Raw genomic sequence first — 25,327 nt, forward strand, 5'->3', positions numbered from 1 at the left:
CGGAATTTCACTCTAGTTGCGGAACTTCACTATTAACTTCACTCTTTGATAAATATACCCCTAGGTGCAGATTTACTACCTGGCGAAAATTCACCAGCTTCCACTTCGCACCCAGCACAACACTTTGCGATGTGAAAATTTGCTCAGACTACGCTGATTCACTGAAATGCAGAGTTATGTCGTATCTTGCGTTCAGGTCAATTTGCATAGGGAGGAAAATTTAAAGCTGAATGGACGTCTTTATTAGAAATGTTGGTGCAAATAATTACACATTACACTTTTTAAAACACGTCCAGGGAACCTTAATAAAGACAATAGAATTAAATGCCCTACACGAATTGGTGCCTGCGCCCGTTAGTAAATTGCCGATGTCCCTGCGGGTGGTAACGATACCGAATTGACGCAAGCGTTAGCTACTTTGCCCTTTGGTAAATCTGCTTCTAGTTTTGCCCTGGAGCAGTAGTAACCCATAGCAACCAATAAGAAGTTTGCGTTTAAACAGGTGATCGGTAAATGCTTCCTGCTGATTGGTTGCTATGGGTTACTGCTCCTTGGCAATTTTAGTGCCTTTTATAACATAATCCCATTTATTCTGTACATATTTGAGACTCTCTCTTCTGACTACGATACCCTTATATACAGTATATAGACGATGCTTCAGTAGGGCAGCTCCCAGGTACAACTGCTAAACCCAAACCATGTTTATATGTTCCACAGAAATTGCACCAACCTCTCTGATAAATCTCGGTCGCTTTCCTGCAATGTCACAATGAGTGAAGGTTTCACCTTGGTGGTAATTGCTCTGCCGGTCGGCCCATCCCTGTATCCTGCCAGGATCTCTGTTTCATTATTGTGTTTGAGAAGAGGGGGATGTGAGGGGGCATTTAGCCTTGAGGGGCTGAGACACGTCTAGCGACTGACACTTTGTGCTGAAGTTTAATGGATAAGTGTTTGGTAATGAGAAGGTTGAATCCCATCCTCCGGCTGTCATTGCCCCTGACAGGCCAGACTGAAAAACGGCTACTGAATGTGAGACGTGGCCGGCAGATCTGAGCGGTGACAGGGAATCAGTCTGACGGAGGGACAAACACAGGTCAGGCGGATAGTCTGCTATAAAAGGAGGAATTTGGGGCCCCAATCAAAGAAAAAATAGGAATCTAATCCAGGAATGTCCAAACTGCAACCCTTGCTCTGTTGCTGAAATACAACTCCCACCACATCCCTTCCTAAACTGCCCATACGTAGGCCTAGAAATGCCCCTCCAGAATAATTTGGGGCCCAAGGATCTGCCAGTGTCTTATCAGGAAGGATCTAAAGTCCTGCACCTCATGTTCCATTGAATCTCTGTAGATCCAGAATATGATCTGATCATTGGACTCATTAGCCAAGAGTATTGGGGGCAGAAATCCATTTATTTGGCTGATCTCAGTGTCCAACTCAATTCTGTCCCATTGGACTTTGCTTTATACAAACACTCTCTGCCTCTGTGGGGCCCTCCTGCCCTCTGAGTCTGCCTGAACTGACCGCACTTTCTCTTCCATAGACTGGACAAGGGGAATTGATAGTGTAGAGGTCTCCACAGCACTAAAAGATCTGACGTCTTGCTCTACAGAGCTTGCAATCTAGTAGTTGCCCAAAAATAATGTAAGTTATAGCACAATGGAACTGATAGATTTAACCTTGTTTGCAGCACTGCTGTCAGGCATAACATTTTAATTGTTGAAAAGAGTTTTATTTACTGTTGAAATACATTGGGTGGGTAGAAGGGGGCCGTGTGCTCTGGTCTTGGCTTGTAACTCGGGGGATTTTGGGGGTACAGATGACTTGAGGATGAGCTCAGCCCTTGCATGTGCCATGCACTACCCCCTGTAATTGTAGGTATGTACAGGTATTGGATCCATTATCCGGAAACCCTTTATCTGAATTATGGAAAGCCCTTCTCCCATAGACTCCATTTTATCCAAATAATCCAAATTTTTAAAAATTGATTTCCTTTTTCTCTGTAATAATAAAACTAAGTTATAATTAATCCTTATTAGAAGCAGAAACAGCCTGTTGGGTTTTATTTAATGATTACGTGATTTTCAAGCAGGTTTGGCGATCTGAATTACGGAAAGACTCTTTATCCAGAAAACCCCAGGTCAGGAGCTTTATGGATAACAGGTCCGATATATTTTACTAGACTGCATAACCATGTGGCAGCACCAGCACTTAGGGCTCTTACACACACGCGTTTTTACCTGCCCTTCACAATTATTGAGTGCGTCTACTCCTGCGCTTCCCTGCGGCTGAACGGAAGAAAGCGCAACGCACTCAATTATTGTGAAGGGGGCTGTACTCTCACAGATGCATGTATGCGACGAATGCAGAGGAAACGCAACATTCTGCGGCTGAATGGAAGAAAGCGCAACGCAGAGGAGCGCAGGTAAAACCGCCCGTGTGTAAGAGCCGTAGGGAAGGGTTGATCACACTGACAAACACATTCAACTTGAAAGAGGCATCAGAATGTGAGACAAATGAGTGAGGAAAGAAGCGCAGCTGTTAGGGCCGGTATTTAGGGCTCGTAGGCTTTAATAGCCCCAGACAACAACTGCTTGCCGCTCTGCTCCACTAACATTTAGGCCTCCATAAAGGACTCAACGACCTGACAGCTTCCATTTTGCTCTTTATCAAACGGCTTTAAAATGTGAAATTGCCGGCACAATGTGATTACTCTGCTATTAGCACAACGAGCCGAGACATTTTCATTTTCATTATGGATATTCTCCAAATGGCCGCGCCGTAAAAGTGGGCCGACGGCTCCTGTTACTGATTCTCCAAGTGATTCCTCCAAGGAAAGTGCCGAACGTTCCTCTCAACTGCTTGTGAGGCTCAAACATTGAATCCTAAACCCCATCTGATACGTTGTATTTATAGTTATTGCTCCTTTCTATTCAGGCCTTTCCTATTCATATGCCAATCAATGCAAGGTTGCTAGGGTCATTTGGACCCTATCAACCAGACTGTTGAAATTGAAAACTGGAGAGCTGCTGAATAAAAAGCTAAATAACTCAAAAATCACAAATAATAAAAAATGAAAAGCAATTACAAATGTTCTCAAAATATCCCTCTCTGCATTATACTTTAAGTTAATTTAAAGGTGAACAACCCCGTCTAAGCGCTAGTCAGTGCCGGACTGGGCCAGCAGATCTCAGCAGATCTTGCCAATCAGCTCTCATGCAATGGGACGGGTTGGGTTACATAGGGTTAAACCATAGTTTTATTTCCAGCTATTTCCATATCTATTCACACCGGCGTCACTTGTGTACCTGCTCCTCCATTGATTTTGTGACCTCAGCGTCGCTGTAATGGAACCAATTCGACAATTTAATCATTTTCACGTCACTGCCAAACGTTTTCCATTCGCAGTGAAAATCGCCGGCCAGTCATCCCCGCGTGGCACAATATTTACCCAATGATAAGAGGCTCGTGATTAATATTAGTTCACTTACTGACTCGCACATATACCGCTGCTTACGCTCATCCCGTGACGTCACTCAAGTTGTTTTTGTTTTTTCAATTTACATGAAAATAAATAAATATCCTTTTTTGCTGTAATACAAATGACGCACTTTTCTGGGCCACATTGATTATAGGGGGAAGGATCAACCAATGGGCTTCTTCTGTTAGTGGGAGCTACATAGTGTGATTGAACTGGGTCGCAGGTTGGGCAACTTTGTCATAAATAAAGTTACCCGCTTGCCAGTATATCACCATTTAACCTTATTGATACCATCATGTCCTACTGTCTCTTGCTTGCCCTACAGTTTCCACCTTCTGCCTTTCCCTACAGTCTCCATCTTGTCCTATTGTTTCCATCTTGCCTTATTCTCTTCATCTTGTCCTACTGTCTCCATCTTTTCCTACTGTCTCCATCTTGTCTTACAGTCTCCATCTTGTCCTACTGTCTCCATCTTGCTCTACTATCTCCCTCTTGTCCTACTGTCTCCATCTTGTCCTACTTCTCTCCATCTTGCTCTACTGTCTCCCTCTTATCCTACTGTCTCCATCTTGTCCTACTGTCTCCATCTTGTCCTACTGTCTCCATCTTGCCTTACTGTCTCCCTCTTGTCCTACTGTCTCCATCTTGTCCTACTGTCTCCCGCTTGTCCTACTGTCTCCCTCTTGTCCTACTGTCTCCATCTTGTCCTACTGTCTCCCGCTTGTCCTACTGTCTCCTTCTTGTCCTACTGTTTCCATCTTGCCCTACTGTCTCCCTCTTGCCCTACTGTCTCCATCTTGCCCTAATTTCCCTCCATTCTTTGTCTACTGGTCTCCTCTTGTCCCCACTGTCTCCATCTTGTTCCTAGCTGTCTTCATCTTGCCCTAGCCTTCTTCCATTTGTCCCGTAACTGTCTCCATCTTCCCGTACTGTCTCCTTTCTTGGTCCTACTGTCTCCATCTTGTTCCTAGCTTGTCTCCTGCTTATGTCCTTACTGTCTCCATCTTGCCCCCCTAGCTGTCTCCATCGTCTGTCGTCTACTGTCTCCTTCTTGTCCTAATGTCCTCCTCTTGTCCTACTGTCTCCATCGCCTACGTCCCTGCTTGTCCTACTGTCTCCTGCTTGTCCTACTGTCTCCATCTTGTCCTACTGTCTCCTGCTTGTCCTACTGTCTCCATCTTGCCTACTGTCTCCATCTTGTCCTACTGTCTCCTTCTTGTCCTAATGTCTCCATCTTGTCCTACTGTCTCCATCTTGTCCTACTGTCTCCTGCTTGTCCTACTGTCTCCATCTTGCCCTACTGTCTCCATCTTGTCCTACTGTCTCCTTCTTGTCCTAATGTCTCCATCTTGTCCTACTGTCTCCATCTTGTCCTACTGTCTCCTTCTTGTCCTAATGTCTCCCTCTTGTCCTACTGTCTCCATCTTGTCCTACTGTCTTCATCTTGCCCTACTGTCTCCATCTTGTCCTACTGTCTCCATCTTTCCCTACTGTCTCCTTTTTGTCCTACTGTCTCCATCTTGTCCTACTGTCTCCTGCTTGTCCTACTGTCTGCATCTTGCCCTACTGTCTCCATCTTGTCCTACTGTCTCCTTCTTGTCCTAATGTCTCCATCTTGTCCTACTGTCTCCCTCTTGTCCTACTGTCTCCATCTTGTCCTACTGTCTCCATCTTGTCTTACAATCTCCATCTTGCCCAATTGTCTCCATCTTCCTCTACTGTCTACATCATCAGCCTTTCCCTACTTAATTTACGTCCCTATAAGTGTTAAAAATATGGGAATAAGTACTTGTACCGTATCAGTAGCCAATAGAATACATTGTTGGTTTATCCAGCTGATCACCTCTTGGGAGGGGGGGTCCTAGGGGTGAAACTTTATGTTGCACCAACATATTCTGCTGAGATAGATTAGATAGACAGACAGACACTGATAAATAGATTAAATACTGTAGATAGATAGAGACAGAGGTGTATATATATATATATGAGATAGAGTAAGTGGACTGTTATTAACACCTGTATTACCCTGAATTAGTGGAGGATAATGACCCTTTTGCACAGAGATTAGTTTGGTCCCTGTGCTCTTTCCTTCATTACAGACACACTATTATCATATATTTAATTAGCTTCTAGTTCTACTTAAAATTGCATTGTACTTGACTCATTCATGTGGTGCGGCTGCAGAAAAAAGTCATTTTATAAGAAGTTCAGGGTGCGACGGGCTTCGAGATTAAAGAGGTTAACCCCTCCTGTGCCAGGGAGCTAACAGGCTTATATTCCGATGCCCAATGGGACATAGGGGTCCTGGTGGGCTCCAGACTCACTAGTTAATGATTCTTTCTGCCAGTGTAACATGGAACCTCATAACACAAGCTCCCCCCCCCCCCCCCCCCCCCCCCCCCCCCCCCCCCCCCCCCCCCCCCCCCCCCCCCCCCCCCTCCCCCCCCCCCCCCCCCCCCCCCCCCCCCCCCCCCCCCCCCCCCCCCCCCCCCCCCCCCCCCCCCCCCCCCCCCCCCCCCCCCCCCCCCCCCCCCCCCCCCCCCCCCCCCCCCCCCCCCCCCCCCCCCCCCCCCCCCCCCCCCCCCCCCCCCCCCCCCCCCCCCCCCCCCCCCCCCCCCCCCCCCCCCCCCCCCCCCCCCCCCCCCCCCCCCCCCCCCCCCCCCCCCCCCCCCCCCCCCCCCCCCCCCCCCCCCCCCCCCCCCCCCCCCCCCCCCCCCCCCCCCCCCCCCCCCCCCCCCCCCCCCCCCCCCCCCCCCCCCCCCCCCCCCCCCCCCCTCCCCCCCCCCCCCCCCCCCCCCCCCCCCCCCCCCCCCCCCCCCCCCCCCCCCCCCCCCCCCCCCCCCCCCCCCCCCCCCCCCCCCCCCCCCCCCCCCCCCCCCCCCCCCCCCCCCCCCCCCCCCCCCCCCCCCCCCCCCCCCCCCCCCCCCCCCCCCCCCCCCCCCCCCCCCCCCCCCCCCCCCCCCCCCCCCCCCCCCCCCCCCCCCCCCCCCCCCCCCCCCCCCCCCCCCCCCCCCCCCCCCCCCCCCCCCCCCCCCCCCCCCCCCCCCCCCCCCCCCCCCCCCCCCCCCCCCCCCCCCCCCCCCCCCCCCCCCCCCCCCCCCCCCCCCCCCCCCCCCCCCCCCCCCCCCCCCCCCCCCCCCCCCCCCCCCCCCCCCCCCCCCCCCCCCCCCCCCCCCCCCCCCCCCCCCCCCCCCCCCCCCCCCCCCCCCCCCCCCCCCCCCCCCCCCCCCCCCCCCCCCCCCCCCCCCCCCCCCCCCCCCCCCCCCCCCCCCCCCCCCCCCCCCCCCCCCCCCCCCCCCCCCCCCCCCCCCCCCCCCCCCCCCCCCCCCCCCCCCCCCCCCCCCCCCCCCCCCCCCCCCCCCCCCCCCCCCCCCCCCCCCCCCCCCCCCCCCCCCCCCCCCCCCCCCCCCCCCCCCCCCCCCCCCCCCCCCCCCCCCCCCCCCCCCCCCCCCCCCCCCCCCCCCCCCCCCCCCCCCCCCCCCCCCCCCCCCCCCCCCCCCCCCCCCCCCCCCCCCCCCCCCCCCCCCCCCCCCCCCCCCCCCCCCCCCCCCCCCCCCCCCCCCCCCCCCCCCCCCCCCCCCCCCCCCCCCCCCCCCCCCCCCCCCCCCCCCCCCCCCCCCCCCCCCCCCCCCCCCCCCCCCCCCCCCCCCCCCCCCCCCCCCCCCCCCCCCCCCCCCCCCCCCCCCCCCCCCCCCCCCCCCCCCCCCCCCCCCCCCCCCCCCCCCCCCCCCCCCCCCCCCCCCCCCCCCCCCCCCCCCCCCCCCCCCCCCCCCCCCCCCCCCCCCCCCCCCCCCCCCCCCCCCCCCCCCCCCCCCCCCCCCCCCCCCCCCCCCCCCCCCCCCCCCCCCCCCCCCCCCCCCCCCCCCCCCCCCCCCCCCCCCCCCCCCCCCCCCCCCCCCCCCCCCCCCCCCCCCCCCCCCCCCCCCCCCCCCCCCCCCCCCCCCCCCCCCCCCCCCCCCCCCCCCCCCCCCCCCCCCCCCCCCCCCCCCCCCCCCCCCCCCCCCCCCCCCCCCCCCCCCCCCCCCCCCCCCCCCCCCCCCCCCCCCCCCCCCCCCCCCCCCCCCCCCCCCCCCCCCCCCCCCCCCCCCCCCCCCCCCCCCCCCCCCCCCCCCCCCCCCCCCCCCCCCCCCCCCCCCCCCCCCCCCCCCCCCCCCCCCCCCCCCCCCCCCCCCCCCCCCCCCCCCCCCCCCCCCCCCCCCCCCCCCCCCCCCCCCCCCCCCCCCCCCCCCCCCCCCCCTCCCCCCCCCCCCCCCCCCCCCCCCCCCCCCCCCCCCCCCCCCCCCCCCCCCCCCCCCCCCCCCCCCCCCCCCCCCCCCCCCCCCCCCCCCCCCCCCCCCCCCCCCCCCCCCCCCCCCCCCCCCCCCCCCCCCCCCCCCCCCCCCCCCCCCCCCCCCCCCCCCCCCCCCCCCCCCCCCCCCCCCCCCCCCCCCCCCCCCCCCCCCCCCCCCCCCCCCCCCCCCCCCCCCCCCCCCCCCCCCCCCCCCCCCCCCCCCCCCCCCCCCCCCCCCCCCCCCCCCCCCCCCCCCCCCCCCCCCCCCCCCCCCCCCCCCCCCCCCCCCCCCCCCCCCCCCCCCCCCCCCCCCCCCCCCCCCCCCCCCCCCCCCCCCCCCCCCCCCCCCCCCCCCCCCCCCCCCCCCCCCCCCCCCCCCCCCCCCCCCCCCCCCCCCCCCCCCCCCCCCCCCCCCCCCCCCCCCCCCCCCCCCCCCCCCCCCCCCCCCCCCCCCCCCCCCCCCCCCCCCCCCCCCCCCCCCCCCCCCCCCCCCCCCCCCCCCCCCCCCCCCCCCCCCCCCCCCCCCCCCCCCCCCCCCCCCCCCCCCCCCCCCCCCCCCCCCCCCCCCCCCCCCCCCCCCCCCCCCCCCCCCCCCCCCCCCCCCCCCCCCCCCCCCCCCCCCCCCCCCCCCCCCCCCCCCCCCCCCCCCCCCCCCCCCCCCCCCCCCCCCCCCCCCCCCCCCCCCCCCCCCCCCCCCCCCCCCCCCCCCCCCCCCCCCCCCCCCCCCCCCCCCCCCCCCCCCCCCCCCCCCCCCCCCCCCCCCCCCCCCCCCCCCCCCCCCCCCCCCCCCCCCCCCCCCCCCCCCCCCCCCCCCCCCCCCCCCCCCCCCCCCCCCCCCCCCCCCCCCCCCCCCCCCCCCCCCCCCCCCCCCCCCCCCCCCCCCCCCCCCCCCCCCCCCCCCCCCCCCCCCCCCCCCCCCCCCCCCCCCCCCCCCCCCCCCCCCCCCCCCCCCCCCCCCCCCCCCCCCCCCCCCCCCCCCCCCCCCCCCCCCCCCCCCCCCCCCCCCCCCCCCCCCCCCCCCCCCCCCCCCCCCCCCCCCCCCCCCCCCCCCCCCCCCCCCCCCCCCCCCCCCCCCCCCCCCCCCCCCCCCCCCCCCCCCCCCCCCCCCCCCCCCCCCCCCCCCCCCCCCCCCCCCCCCCCCCCCCCCCCCCCCCCCCCCCCCCCCCCCCCCCCCCCCCCCCCCCCCCCCCCCCCCCCCCCCCCCCCCCCCCCCCCCCCCCCCCCCCCCCCCCCCCCCCCCCCCCCCCCCCCCCCCCCCCCCCCCCCCCCCCCCCCCCCCCCCCCCCCCCCCCCCCCCCCCCCTCCCCCCCCCCCCCCCCCCCCCCCCCCCCCCCCCCCCCCCCCCCCCCCCCCCCCCCCCCCCCCCCCCCCCCCCCCCCCCCCCCCCCCCCCCCCCCCCCCCCCCCCCCCCCCCCCCCCCCCCCCCCCCCCCCCCCCCCCCCCCCCCCCCCCCCCCCCCCCCCCCCCCCCCCCCCCCCCCCCCCCCCCCCCCCCCCCCCCCCCCCCCCCCCCCCCCCCCCCCCCCCCCCCCCCCCCCCCCCCCCCCCCCCCCCCCCCCCCCCCCCCCCCCCCCCCCCGCCCCCCCCCCCCCCCCCCCCCCCCCCCCCCCCCCCCCCCCCCCCCCCCCCCCCCCCCCCCCCCCCCCCCCCCCCCCCCCCCCCCCCCCCCCCCCCCCCCCCCCCCCCCCCCCCCCCCCCCCCCCCCCCCCCCCCCCCCCCCCCCCCCCCCCCCCCCCCCCCCCCCCCCCCCCCCCCCCCCCCCCCCCCCCCCCCCCCCCCCCCCCCCCCCCCCCCCCCCCCCCCCCCCCCCCCCCCCCCCCCCCCCCCCCCCCCCCCCCCCCCCCCCCCCCCCCCCCCCCCCCCCCCCCCCCCCCCCCCCCCCCCCCCCCCCCCCCCCCCCCCCCCCCCCCCCCCCCCCCCCCCCCCCCCCCCCCCCCCCCCCCCCCCCCCCCCCCCCCCCCCCCCCCCCCCCCCCCCCCCCCCCCCCCCCCCCCCCCCCCCCCCCCCCCCCCCCCCCCCCCCCCCCCCCCCCCCCCCCCCCCCCCCCCCCCTCCCCCCCCCCCCCCCCCCCCCCCCCCCCCCCCCCCCCCCCCCCCCCCCCCCCCCCCCCCCCCCCCCCCCCCCCCCCCCCCCCCACCCCCCCCCCCCCCCCCCCCCCCCCCCCCCCCCCCCCCCCCCCCCCCCCCCCTAAGATCCAGAGCCGCTAATGAACCTTAGTAATTCAACTTACATTCATTTAGTATTTAGTGGTTTAGATTGAGAAAAGAAACAGATCCATCACACTCAACCTTTCATAAAGAGAATGAATTTCCCAACTTACAACCCTGCGCTCCTCACACTCTATTTTTTAATGCGACACGAGATGCAAAGTGAATAAACAAGAAGAGCTGCACATTTTGGAAATGGCCCGTTATATTTGTTGTCTATAAAAGCCCAGGCTTTGCCTCTCACTATCCCATTCCCTTTCTTTTCTCTATTCAGCAACTCATGAGAGAAAGGCAACAGATGGCGAGCCGACCCTTTGCTACTGTCGATGTGACGCTGGAGGTCGGTCCTGAGCAACGGGATCTTCTCCGAACACCCACAGAGGTAAGTCCCCTTTAAATGTCGCATGAGTCTGCTCCCATGAGTACTGGCATAGTTCAGCATACTTGTGTAGGACCCACAGTGCAAGCAAAGTTGGCAACACATGGATAAATTGTGGGGTGAAGTGGACACGTATAGGACCTGTTATCCAGAATGCTCGGGACCCGGGGTTTTCCAGATAACAGATCTTTCTGTAGTTTGGATCACCATACTTCTACTAGAAAACATAAAGGGGTAGATTTATCAAGGGTCGAATTAAAAATTTGAAATTCAAATTCTCTAATTTTTTATCGACTAGGGAGTTATTAAAATTCGATTCGAGCTAGATTTTTGAGATTTATAATACTCTGGCCCTTTAAGAACTCGAAATCCACTATTCACCACCTAAAACCTGCCGAATTGCTGTATAAGTCAATGGGAGAGGTGCAGGGATCAATTTGGAGTTGTTTGCTGCCTTCCTGACATTCGAGTTTTTTTCGGAAACTCGAATCCAGTTTTTAAAATTTGAATCAAATTCGATTCGTGTTTTTGGGTCGATTTAGTCCATCCGAGTTTTAAAAATTCGTTAGTTTTTTTAAATATTTTGATCGAATTTGTGGAGGTTTAGGGGAGTTTTTAAAAATTTCAAAATTCGACCATTGATAAATGTGCCTCTAAATAAAGCCAATAGGCTGGTTTTGCCTCCAATAAGGATTAATTATATCTTAGTTGGGATCAAGTACAAGGTAATCCGGAGCTTTCTGGATAACGGATCCCATACCTGTAGGAAACATTATCTTGCCACCCAAGAAAGTAATTTTCCTGACACTGACCCGCAGCAGAATTTGCTATAACATTGGAGCCGTTTGTCATGTAGAATGTCAGCTCTAAAGCCCATCAGCCTTCATGGCAGGTTGATATCTCCCCGCTGCTCCTGTCGTTCTGATGCAAAGCAGCGCCGTGATGTAATGGAGCCTCTAAACATAATCACAGCTCATATATTCAGGAGTACCGCTTAATTATCAATATTTACTGTAAGGAAAACACCGGGAGCCTCTGCCTTTATTTCGGGCTGTGAGCGAGCGCAGGAGACGTAACATTTGTGCCTAGTGGCTGCGCTATTTACTATCGACTGGTTCTAATGGGAGGGAAGAAGTGGAACATAATAGAAATTGCAGCGCATCCCAACACAAAGGGGCAATAGCGCATGAAATGGATTCCTTAACTGTCATCTCAAGTAAGGGAGACACAAGCAAAGATCTGAAATTGCCAGCGGTGATTGACATTGAGTTTCACGGCTCCTTGACCGGTGGCTCCGGCGCTCAGCGACTTTAACTTTTAACTTACTGGTGAAACCATAGGAACTGGTTATACTGGGCACCATGAGTCACATCCCAATGAAAATGCTCATTCTCCCAACCAGGGTGGGGGGGCGGTTATATATATATATATTATGCTATTATTTCAGTATTTTTTATAAATGCACAATAACCAGGGTCAGACTAAGTCCCACCCAGCCCAGGCTCGATTCCCCTGTCCCCTGTAGAGAGAAGGATGGAGGGACATGATGATAATGCGACGCAGCGTGGGGGGGGTTTGGAGTTCGGGAGGGGGTTTCTGTTGCCTTTAAATAGGGGCCTTGGTGTTATAGTCATGGTGGTGAGATCCCATAAAACTATGGCAGCATAGGTATTCCCTGTACTAAGCACAATTCAGCAGGAACAGTCCCCTAAGTTTGCTCATAGTCTGTACAGAGAGATCCCATAAAACTATAGTACATAGGTATTCCCTGTACTAAGCACAATTCAGCAGGAACAGTCCCTAAGTTTGCTCATAGTCTGTACAGAGAGATCCCATAAAACTATGGCACATAGGTATTCCCTGTACTAAGCACAATTCAGCAGGAACAGTCCCTAAGTTTGCTCATAGTCTGTACAGAGAGATCCCATAAAACTATGGTACATAGGTATTCCCTGTACTAAGCACAATTCAGCAGGAACAGTCCCTAAGTTTGCTCATAGTCTGTACAGAGAGATCCCATAAAACTATGGTACATAGGTATTCCCTGTACTAAGCACAATTCAGCAGGAACAGTCCCTAAGTTTGCTCATAGTCTGTACAGAGAGATCCCATAAAACTATGGTACATAGGTATTCCCTGTACTAAGCACAATTCAGCAGGAACAGTCCCTAAGTTTGCTCATAGTCTGTACAGAGAGATCCCATAAAACTATGGCAGCATAGGTATTCCCTGTACACGATTTAAAAATCTTCTAAGCCAATGTATGGATGCACTAATAACATAAATATAGAAATGGCCATAAACATTCAGTCCTGATTTCGCAGTTATTCCAGGTGCCCAGTAAATGTCAGACTTAAATTGGTTTCTCTCCCAGTAAAACCATTTGCAGAGATTTGCTGAGCAAGATAAAATGTTACAGCTACAGAATGTGTGTCCAGAACTGGATTCAGGGGACAAGTATCACTGCATTCCCCCCCCCCTTATATTTCCCTTTAGTCCACTTGTGATATTGATAAGAAATCACCTTGTCAGCATCTTGTGTTTGTCAAGTTCCCCCAGTGTTTGTGAGGGGAGAGGATTTATTATACAGATACAGTATATAGACCCACGTCTCTCACTCGGGGATATAGTATAGTGATCAAATGGTCATACAGGGGTCTGGACTGTCCGAGTTCCACACGTCTCTTTCAAGGGTTAAATATGTTATTGAATGTAAATGGTACTCCCCAAATCTCCCTGCTCCCCGGTAGTCCCCCGGCCACTGATCTCCCCCTAAGTGACCTTCAGACTGGGCCCCCTTAGCTCATAACAAGGTTACAGATATATAGAAACATTGGGGTAACAGTCACCCTGCTATAGTTCCAGGGGTACCCAGGGTACAAATAAACACTCACCCCAAATCTCCTCCTAACTGACCTTCAGGCTGGGCCCCCTTAGCTCATAACAAGGTTACAGATATATAGAAACATTGGGGTGTCACCCTGCTATAGTTCCAGGGGTACCCAGGGTACAAATAAGCACTCACCCCAAATCTCCCCCTAACTGACCTTCAGACTGGGCCCCCTTAGCTCATAACAAGGTTACAGATATATAGAAACATTGGGGTGTCACCCTGCTATAGTTCCAGGGGTACCCAGGGTACAAATAAGCACTCACCCCAAATCTCCCCCTAACTGACCTTCAGACTGGGCCCCCTTAGCTCATAACAAGGTTACAGATATATAGAAACATTGGGGTGTCACCCTGCTATAGTTCCAGGGGTACCCAGGGTACAAATAAGCACTCACCCAAATCTCCCCCTAACTGACCTTCAGACTGGGCCCCCTTAGCTCATAACAAGGTTACAGATATATAGAAACATTGGGGTGTCACCCTGCTATAGTTCCAGGGGTACCCAGGGTACAAATAAGCACTCACCCCAAATCTCCCCCTAACTGACCTTCAGACTGGGCCCCCTTAGCTCATAACAAGGTTACAGATATATAGAAACATTGGGGTAACAGTCACCCTGCTATAGTTCCAGGGGTACCCAGGGTACAAATAAACACTCACCCCAAATCTCCTCCTAACTGACCTTCAGGCTGGGCCCCCTTAGCTCATAACAAGGTTACAGATATATAGAAACATTGGGGTGTCACCCTGCTATAGTTCCAGGGGTACCCAGGGTACAAATAAGCACTCACCCCAAATCTCCCCCTAACTGACCTTCAGACTGGGCCCCCTTAGCTCATAACAAGGTTACAGATATATAGAAACATTGGGGTGTCACCCTGCTATAGTTCCAGGGGTACCCAGGGTACAAATAAGCACTCACCCCAAATCTCCCCCTAACTGACCTTCAGACTGGGCCCCCTTAGCTCATAACAAGGTTACAGATATATAGAAACATTGGGGTGTCACCCTGCTATAGTTCCAGGGGTACCCAGGGTACAAATAAGCACTCACCCCAAATCTCCCCCTAACTGACCTTCAGACTGGGCCCCCTTAGCTCATAACAAGGTTACAGATATATAGAAACATTGGGGTGTCACCCTGCTATAGTTCCAGGGGTACCCAGGGTACAAATAAGCACTCACCCCAAATCTCCCCCTAACTGACCTTCAGGACTGGGCCCCCTTAGCTCATAACAAGGTTACCGATATATAGAAACATTGGGGTGTCACCCTGCTATAGTTCCAGGGGTACCCAGGGTACAAATAAGCACTCACCCCAAATCTCCCCCTAACTGACCTTCAGACTGGGCCCCCTTAGCTCATAACAAGGTTACAGATATATAGAAACATTGGGGTGTCACCCTGCTATAGTTCCAGGGGTACCCAGGGTACAAATAAACACTCACCCCAAATCTCCCCCTAACTGACCTTCAGACTGGGTCCCCTTAGCTCATAACAAGGTTACAGATATATAGAAACATTGGGGTGTCACCCTGCTATAGTTCCAGGGGTACCCAGGGCACAAATAAGCACTCACCCCAAATCTCCCCCTAACTGACCTTCAGACTGGGTCCCCTTAGCTCATAACAAGGTTACAGATATATAGAAACATTGGGGTAACAGTCACCCTGCTATAGTTCCAGGGGTACCCAGGGTACAAATAATCACTCACCCCAAATCTCCCCCTAACTGACTTTCAGACTGGGCCCCCTTAGCTCATAACAAGGTTACAGATATATAGAAACATTGGGGTGTCACCCTGCTATAGTTCCAGGGGTACCCAGGGTACAAATAAACACTCACCCCAAATCTCCCCCTAACTGGCCTTCAGACTGGGTCCCCTTAGTTCATAACAAGGTTACAGATATATAGAAACATTGGGGTGTCACCCTGCTATAATTCCAGGGGTACCCAGGGCACAAATAAACACTCACCTCAAATCTACCCCTAACATGCCTTCAGACTGGGCCCCTCATTGCAATAGACTTTACAGGTTACAGCATCCCCGTTACACTCAACACAAACCCTTCTGGATTATTTATAGTATAACACTTATTTCTATTGCAGCTCAATGGGGACAAACTCATTGAATAATATGGGCCAGTCGCACACCCTGGCCTTCAAAGGTAGACGCCTGGTGCACATTGTTGGAGGGGTCGGCACGCTCCCAAGCAATCAATTTCAAAAATACACTGGCAGGGATAATCCCTTACGTGTTTATTTGCAGAAACGCAACGTTTCGGGGCTATACCCCTGCGCCCTGAGGATACAAATATTCCGGTTTATTTCTGCAGTGGCCCCCAGTATACCCGCAGCTGTCTCACCCCCTGTCTCCCAGGCACCAAGATCTCCGGCACAGACATTATTCACACTGACAGTGATTGGAAAAGCAAAGGAATAGTGTAGGGGTGTAACCAGGGTCGGACTGGCCCGGCGGGACTCCTGGAAAAAACCCGATGGGCCCATGTTGGGCCAGACCCCCTTTCCTGTAGTAGGGGGTCCGGAGAGGGGGCCTGGACATCGGCCCTGGACAGGAGTCTCGATGGGCCTCGGGCCCCCCAGTCCGACCCTGGGGGTAACTACAGAGGAAGCAAATCCTACAGCTGCAGGGGGGCCCACTAGGTATAGGGGCCCCATGAGGCCCTAATTCATATACAGTTTCAATGAATATCAGTAAATCAGTTCAACCTATAGACATTTTGGGGGCCTGAAAAATAATACTTGTAGTTACTTCACTGACTCGGTGCCTTGGAATCCCAATTGCCTGCAACATGCAGAAAGCCTCCCAATTTATTTGTAATCATCTTGTTACCTGTTATTGCATAACTAATGTATATACAGTATATATATATATATGGGTATAATAAATGGCTGCAGATAACAGGCACAGATTCCATCTCTCGCTGGCAGTTACACCGCATTGGAAAGATAATAAGCAATTTGTCAGCCGAGCCCCCAAAACTCTGTGAATCTTGCACTCGAGAAGGTGATCTTGGTGCATCCCAAATCACAGCTGATCATCCCGGGCCGGAATAAAAGGCTTATTATTATAGCGCATTGATTGGGTTTATTGGCAGCCGCTGTATATTATTCTCTAAATACAATCCACACTGAATCACAATTACTGCATCACATCTCGTTCTCTCGTGAATATTCCTCATTGTCACTAAATTATCGGAGCAGCTTCCTGAAGTGAGATGAGATGGAAAGGGGGATTGAAAGAAATTCGCTCTTGGATTTATGTTCCACTCCAAGTCCTTGCAAAGAACCTGAATACGAAGCGGAATTCTAAGAATTCTAAGGCTCTTAAAGGAACAGTTACTAAAAGAATAACACTGGACTACTGCTCTCTCTCTCTCTCTCTCTGAATTGTGCTTAGTACAGGGAATACCTATGTACCATAGTTTTATGGGATCTCTCTGTACAGACTATGAGCAAACTTAGGGACTGTTCCTGCTGAATTGTGCTTAGTACAGGGAATACCTATGCTGCCATAGTTTTATGGGATCTCTCTGTGCAGACTATGAGCAAACTTAGTGGGGGCTGTTCCTGCTGAATTGTGCTTAGTACAGGGGATACCTATGCTGCCATAGTTTTATGGGATCTCTCTGTACAGACTATGAGCAAACTTAGGGGACTGTTCCTGCTGAATTGTGCTTAGTACAGGGAATACCTATGCTGCCATAGTTTTATGGGATCTCTCTGTACAGACTATGAGCAAACTTAGGGGCTGTTCCTGCTGAATTGTGCTTAGTACAGGGAATACCTATGCTGCCATAGTTTTATGGGATCTCTCTGTACAGACTATGAGCAAACTTAGGGACTGTTCCTGCTGAATTGTGCTTAGTACAGGGAATACCTATGCTGCCATAGTTTTATGGGATCTCTCTGTACAGACTATACTTCCCCTCGGAGAGTAAATGCGGTGAATAAAGACCAATTGGCAGCAAATGCTCATCGATGAATCTTTGATCTGTAGAAGAGAAGTCTCTGCAGCAGGTGAAGCTCAAACTGGAGTCTCAGATACAGATCAATGGGTCTGCGTTTTCCTTTTGGCATTTCACATGTTGTGAGCCAGACAATGATTTCCAATGGCAATCACCAACCTTAAGCGTTAGCTCTTCTGATCCCAGTCGATGCGCTCACACGGGAGTCTGCAAACTCAGAGCTTTTCTCTAATCACAAACAAGCAGGTCCTTCCCGTGCCAATGGGAGTGAGAGCCGCCATGAAGCCCCAAAAAAGACTGTGGCCCCTAATAAATATGATTTGTGGCCCTTAGTGTACTTGCACTTGTAGTTAGGGTATTTATAAAGGACCCCTAAGAAATTTAATAATTCTCGAGGAGATGTCGTAGAAGAAGAACATGAAAGGAATTTTCTGTGATTTCATAAACCCGTCCTTAATCCGTTCTATATTCAGCTGCCAGTGTATATTGAGTTTATAGACAGGTGTGAGTTCACCTTTAATCCTTGTTCTCTTCTCAGCAGACAGATGGGAGCAGGGGCTGCAGATCACGGGGGGGTCTCTGGGATGTGGGGGTAGGTAGGGGTTTTTGCTGCCCAGTTTCCAAACTTAGACAAATCACTGTGCAAAGTGGCAGCATCCTGCATGGAACCTATAGTTCTGCACAATTTAGTCTCATCTGCAAAAATAGAAACAGTACTTTCAATGGCCACCTCCAGGTCATTAATAAACAAGTTGAAAAGCAAGGGACCTAGTACAGAGCCCTGCGGTACTCCACTAACAACACTGGTCCAATTAGAAAATGTTCCATTTACCACCACTCTTTGTAGTCTATCTTTTAGCCAGTTCTCTATCCAGGTACAAATACTATGTTCCAGGCCAACATTCCTTCATTTAACCAGTAACCTTCTGTGTGGCACTGTATCAAATGCTTTAGCAAAGTCTAAGTAAATCACATCCACTGCCATCCCAGAATCCAGGTCCCTGCTCACGTTCTCATAAAAAGAAATTAAGTTATTCTGGCAAGATCTATTACGCATAAAACCATGCTGGCACACACTCATAGTATTATGATTTGCTATGAAGTCCAGTATCTTATCCTTTATTAACCCTCCGAAGACCTTTCCTACCACTGACGTCAGACTAACTGGCCTATAGTTTTGAGGCTGAGAACTGGGGGATAGCAGTGCAAAATTACATAAATCAGGGATGTCCTATGGTCGTCATGGGGTTCTGGGATTTGCAAATCAGCTTGAGGGCCACACACTTAGTGTAGATAGTCCTAACCTTCCCATCATGGGGTGGAATCCCCTTGTGGCCTGCCTCCCCTCTCTGACTAGCACTTCTGAATGACATTCAACTTATGGGATATGTAGGGGGTGAAGAGACTTCCATCTGGAAATCCACCGGACAAGAGTCAGCAAGTAGAATGGGAACCCAAGAAAAAGAAATGATTCGCAATTGCAGGGCCATTTCCCTGATCTGCCTGATCCATTATGCCCAACCACAATACACCAGGCCCCCCCTACTCTGCAAGCCCACCCATCCCAACCCACAAAGCCCACTTTTGTGTTTCTTGGGGCCCCCTTTGCCATGGGACTTCTTTAATCCCCTAATGGCAACCCTAACACATGGGCACAAATGGAGTAAAGGGCACTGATGGAGTCGTGTGGGACAACCATGGGTCTATGGAGGTGCCTCCACCATTGAGGTTGGGAACAGGATGGTTAGGGTCAAGAGCGGGTGAACTAGTTCCTCCACTACTGTGAGATAAGGGATAGCTGCTTATACAGAAGGCAAATCTGTGCAGAGTTAGTTTTACTACCTGCTCATCCTCAAACAGTGACTCGGCCATGAAATGGTTTATATCAGTGAAGCTGAACTTTGTCCTTAAGCTCAAACTCAGATTTAGAATTCCTCCCTCTCACAGACTAAAATGGGGGAGTGGGGGGAAGTTTCTTGAGGTCAGTAAATGTATTTTGATGAGAAATAAGGGAGATTCGCTTGCACTTTAGAAATCAGCAATAAAAGTCTTTTTTGGTTACTTTGCAGAAACGCAGGCGCTGTTAGCGAGTGGCCAAATGTACATTTTCTGTATTAGATTTTACTGGGGATCTTCAGATTCGGGACACTTTCAGCTTTATGATAAAAGGCGAGTTTCTATTGTATTTTATATTGTGCCGCTGCGCCGAGCAACTTCCCTCTATTTACATAAATGCACGAGGCTGCCTTCAAATTCATCCGGCCGTAAAACGCGAGTTTAACTGCCCGACGCCGGAGCGGATCTGTCACCTTGCTTGACTTTTACGTTCAGAAGTCCTGGCGATTAATTTTTATGGCGGATATATGGCCCGCACCCTGACGCCGCACTTTTTTTTATTTATCTCGAGGACGAACCATTGCAAAAATATAAGACAGGAATCAGACAATTTGGGTTTTTATTGCTTTTCAGCATTTCCCATTTTGACAATGACAAAAGCCACTGGCGGAGAGAGATGGTCCTCACGTATGAGCTGTGGGTGAAGCAAAAATCTGTGGTTTTACCCACAATAAGTAAGTGCCCTTTAATCCATTTGTGCCCATTTGTCACCCTGCCTTGATGGACCCACATGCTTAAACTAGGGATGCACCTGTAAGGGAGAATTACCTTCTGCCTCAACACCAACGCTGCCCTGCTGTCCAAGATGGCGGCGCCCCAGTCCTCCCACGTGGTTCTTCCCAGACGCAGCACTGTGACGCCAGCGCGTGTTCGCCAGCGTCAGAATGGACGCCGGCGCTTGGATGGACGCCAGCGTCGGAACGGACGCCGGCGCTTGGATGGACGCCAGCGTCGGAACGGACGCCGGCGCTTGGATGGACGCCAGCGTCAGAATGCCTGCGCAATTTCGCCAGCGCAGTGACGTCATCACGCTATATTTTGGCGCCAATGGAGGCCTATTTAAGGAGCCTAAAGATCTGCAAACATCGCCCAATTATAGGTTCTACTCCGTGTGTTCCTGGGTGTGCTAGTATATATTGATTCTTGTTCCTGATCTTGACCCATTGCCTGTTTATCGTTATTGAACTCTTGCCGCCTGAACTGATCTATTTGCCTGGACTTTGACCATTCTTTTGCCTAATCCTATTGTACCGCGAACTGTGCTGAACTTTTCCTCTTTGGTCCGCTACTCCAGTTTGAGCCTTCGGGCCCTTACAGCACCGAATCCACTATTTTGGTTTCGGCCGAAAAACCCTAATCCTTTTGCGAAAGATTTGGCCGAATACCGAACCTTGTTTTGTGATAAAAAGCCACACGATTCCCTCCCCACCCCTAATTTTCATATGCAAATTAGGATTCAGATTCGGTTCGGCCAGGCAGAAGAATTGGGCTGAATCCTGCTGAAAAAGGCAGAATCCTGGATTCAGTGCATCCTTAGCTTAAACCCATTCTTGACCCATCTGACGTCAACAACGGGGCCCCTGAAGCATTTGGATCTCCACAGTCAGGCAGAGGCATAAAACTCTTTGTATGATACAGTCAAACTGGGACACCAGGGGCCACCCAAAGGCCTTAGACCAGGGGCCCACTCTCAGTACTATTATCCTTCCTCTCCTCACTCAACTTCAAGTCTCTTATTCTTTTTGTTAAAGTCTTCATCATAGCCGCAGTCTTGTATCACTGTTCTGGTTCCCAGGCTCTGTAATGTTGGGTTTGGAGCTCTTGTTGTAGCCACTTCCTTACACTAACAATAAACAAAGAGAAGTGGTTTCCATCTGGTGTCCTTGAATGGAACCTCATCTTAGATCCACTAACATCCCAGACAACCTCAGTGGTTTCCATTCCTTGCCGGGATCTGCTCCCAAGGGCTTTCATAATGGATGAGAGAGAACTCTGAAAGGTCTGAAAGCTGATCCAGGAGAAAAAAAACATCTCAGTTTTGACCTGGGAATTTCTTTAAGTAACAATCTCATTCCAAATGAAGATCTTCAATCAGCATCTCACAGGAGAAAGCAGGTGGAGATAGTCAGCCTTAGCCTTACTGATAGATGAGCCTTAACATTAACCTATAGAACTGGCTTCCTAAGTCTTCATTATCCCCAATGCATTTCCCAAACAGTCCCTGAAAAATGGTGCAACCCTTGGATACAGACCACAGGCATAAAATTACCAGTAATTCATCAGGATCCTTCTCTTTGGCTCATTGCTCCTGGACACAGAGAAATAGAAATCTGGAGGTACTTCTATGGGGAGCAATCAGACCCCATTATTTCATATCTGTTCTTCAATTCTCTACGATCATTTTGGGCTGAAGGAAAGGGTTCGGCTGACAAGGAACAAAAATGAAATCATTATCATGAAAGGAATCGTAATCAAAGTTGAATAATATTCATGATATCCTATTGTTTCCTACAGTTTCTCTGTCCTTGCCGAATATCTTACACTGGCTGATAAAGTTCATTGAGTTCGGACGTATTTTGACAAGTTCTTCAGCATTACGGCCCATTTGTCTGGATCATTTATAAATAGAAACCTCAAATGTCTAAATATTTGAGATGTAGCAAATTAGGGGTCGGAGGAGTTTTTAGACCAAGGGCCATGGAAAGGCAAATTAAGGAGAGATACTTTATTTAATGGGATTTACAGCCTGAGATCTGGGTCCTTTTCTCCATTTTAAACAAATCCACATTGGGACATTGTTGCATCACATAAGTTGAGCAAAAGGGGCCAATGTCTGTTTCCATCAAGTACCCAAAGTGCAGGTGCCAATCTACTGGTCTGAAGAACTTCCATTGTTTGTTGTTTGTAACATTGGAATTCACTATGAATCAACTGTAAATCAGAATAAAGGGCAAGTAAAGCCTGCACAGAGCCTGTGCCAATAATAAGGGTGAGCAGTTTTTATGTGACTCCCCCTCTCACTGGAATAACCTCTGTTTTGGTGTCTCCCCATTAGTCCCAAGAGATCTATAGTAGTCTGCCATTATATAGCATGTAAAGAAGTCTCTTCATGAGCAACCAAGGGAGTGGGGTTAATGGGAGAAGTAGGGTCCTCGGGAGGGGGGGGATTCAGAAACAATATGGGGGTGTCCTAAATAATAGATTGAGCATGGGGCGAGTATTGACACCTATTAGGTGCAGGCTGGTGGGAGTTTCAAGTTGATCTCCAGGGTCCCAATTGGACTCCCCTATATAAATGTATAAGGATCTGCCAGTTCAGTGCATAAGAGAATGGGCACAAATAGGTTGTATTCATATTTTTGGGCAATTGTTGGTATTATGCAGTTCTACCTAATAGTCTCCTCTTGTGCAGCAGTCGGACATTGCAAATCATTGTGTCCTGCTGGATCACTTTGTTGGAACAGAACTATACGATTTATAATGCTCAATATTACAGGGGTTGTTCAACTTTGATTCAACGTTGAGTATGATGTAGAGAATGATATTCTGAGATAATTTGCATTTGGTTTTCGTTTTTTATTATTTGTGGTTTTTGAGTAATTTAGCTTTTTATTCAGCAGCTCTCCAGTTTCAGCAATCTGGTTGCTATGACCCACATTCCCCTAGCAACCATGTACTGATTTGAATAAGAGACTGGAATATGAATAGGAGAGGCCTGAATAGAAAGATGAGGAATAAAAAGTAGCAAAAATAATAAATGTGTCGCCTTACAGAGCGTTGTTTTTTTTTTGGGATGGGGGGTCAGTGACCCCCTTTTGAAAGCTGGAAAGAGTCAGAAGAAGGCAGATAATTCAAAAACTAGAAATAAATAATGAAAACCAACTGAAAAGTTGCCAATCTGAATGGGGTGTTGCCCTTCTGCTGAGCGCCAGGGTATGAGCTGCTGCAAATACACATTCCGGGGTAATTAGTTCACTTGATGCCCAAAGGGAAGTGCGAATTGATGGTTTGTTTTGTCAGACAGGCTGGGCTGTTTGTTTTGCAAAGTGATAAAAAGTATCTTAAGGTCTGTTTGTTTTACCTTTTGTCACTTCATTAGTATTGTGTGGCCTTTAACCCCTTTCTGACAGGGCCGCACATTGTATGAAGCAGAGTTGGGTTTTATCCTATAGTCACTGCTAATTATTTCTCAGCACTACAGGGAAAATGCCTAATAAGTCTCTATATTGTACCTATAGCTCTTCTCTCTTTAGCCAGATACATATCTCATAATACTGTTCCACTGCTTCCTACAGAATCAATATGGCACCTCCCTCCTCCCATATGTATAAATACAAATATACAGAGAAGGAATGTTCTGGGCACACAATAAGCTATACCCTCATACTGTACTGTCTAAGGGAATCAATATGGCACCTCCTCCTCCCATATGTATAAATACAAATATACAGAGAAGGAATGTTCTGGGCACACAATAAGCTATACCCTCATACTGTACTGTCTAAGGGAATCAATATGGCACCTCCCTCCTCCCATATGTATAAATACAAATATACAGAGAAGGAATGTTCTGGGCACACAATAAGCTATACCCTCATACTGTCTAAGGGAATCAATATGGCACCTCCTCCTCCCATATGTATAAATACAAATATACAGAGAAGGAATGTTCTGGGCACACAATAAGCTATACCCTCATACTGTACTGTCTAAGGGAATCAATATGGCACCTTCTCCTCCCATATGTATAAATACAAATATACAGAGAAGGAATGTTCTGGGCACACAATAAGCTATACCCTCATACTGTACTGTCTAAGGGAATCAATATGGCACCTCCTCCTCCCATATGTATAAATACAAATATACAGAGGAATATTCTGTGCTCCTAATACAGATTGAAAATGAATAAAGCAGAAGTTGGGCACAACGTATCAATAAAATGGGATTATTTTCCGTGTGTACCTGGGACATGGGAGACAGAATTATTATCTATAGTTTGAACACAGAATGGGCAGAAATATCACAGATGAGAAGATAATATCATTGTAGCAATTAATGCTCATTAAATATTCATATAATATCTCTCGAGTGCTTATAGATTTCATCTAGAGTTCCGAGTTAGAATTTCAGTGGTTCGTTAGGATCATAACATTGTGATGTGTAATATCATCCCCTTCTTTCAGTCTGAAATCCAATCTGAAATATTAATGTTATTTTTAATGTTCCACCTAATTCTGTGTGTGGCGTTCGTGTATTTCTGCGCAACCGATCCCTCGCCATCCCTTCATCTCTCATTACATCATTAGATTCTCGCTTAGCTCATCACTTTCCACTGACTTTATAACATGGTGTTTAATGGGAAATTATAATGGGACTCCCTCTTTCTTTCCTTCCTCCTCTCATCTGCTCCATTTTATCTAACTTTTTGTGTTTGTCTCCTTCTTTCCCCAACTGTTTGGCCTTACTCTCCCCCATCCTCCCTCTTCTCTCCCCTTCTATATTTCTCCTCTCCCCCATTTGTCTCTCTACTCCCTAACCCCCTTTCCCTTCTCTCCTTCTGTCTCTCATTCCCTCTCCTTTCCTTTTCTCCCCAACTGTTTGGCCTTACTCTCCCCCATCCTCCCTCTTCTCTCCCCTTCTATATTTCTCCTCTCCCCCATTTGTCTCTATACTCCCTAACCCCCTTTCCCTTCTCCTTCTGTCTCTCATCCCCTCTCCTTTCCTCCCCCATCTGTTTGGCCTTACTCTCCCCCATCCTCCCTCTTCTCTCCCCTTCTATATTTCTCCTCTCCCCCATTTGTCTCTCTACTCCCTAACCCCCTTTCCCTTCTCTCCTTCTGTCTCTCATCCCCTCTCCTTTCCTTTTCTCTCCCAACTGTTTGGCCTTACTCTCCCCCATCCTCCCTCTTCTCTCCCCTTCTATATTTCTCCTCTCCCCCATTTGTCTCTCTACTCCCTAACCCCCTTTCCCTTCTCTCCCTCTGTCTCTCATCCCCTCTCCTTTCCTTTCCTCCCCCAACTGTTTGGCCTTACTCTCCCCCATCCTCCCTCTTCTCTCCCCTTCTATATTTCTCCTCTCCCCCATTTGTCTCTCTACTCCCTAACCCCCTTTCCCTTCTCTCCTTCTGTCTCTCATCCCCTCTCCTTTCCTTTTCTCCCCCAACTGTTTGGCCTTACTCTCCCCCATCCTCCCTCTTCTCTCCCCTTCTATA

At 53.4% G+C, this 25,327-nt stretch overlaps 1 protein-coding gene across 2 annotated transcripts in view; it reads left to right on the top strand.

Annotated features, from left to right (window-relative positions):
• LOC108697311 (attractin-like protein 1) overlaps positions 1 to 25,327 on the top strand; it is a 294,681-nt gene that overhangs the window by 220,867 nt on the left and 48,487 nt on the right. For both annotated transcript variants that reach the window (XM_041570808.1, XM_018227238.2), the window contains exon 28: positions 10,232 to 10,339. In XM_041570808.1, the coding sequence (XP_041426742.1) occupies positions 10,232 to 10,339 (108 nt within the window). The remainder of the gene's footprint in view (positions 1 to 10,231; positions 10,340 to 25,327) is intronic.

The sequence above is a fragment of the Xenopus laevis genome, chromosome 7S, assembly GCF_017654675.1.
Source record: "Xenopus laevis strain J_2021 chromosome 7S, Xenopus_laevis_v10.1, whole genome shotgun sequence".
Classification (NCBI taxonomy): domain Eukaryota; kingdom Metazoa; phylum Chordata; class Amphibia; order Anura; family Pipidae; genus Xenopus; species Xenopus laevis.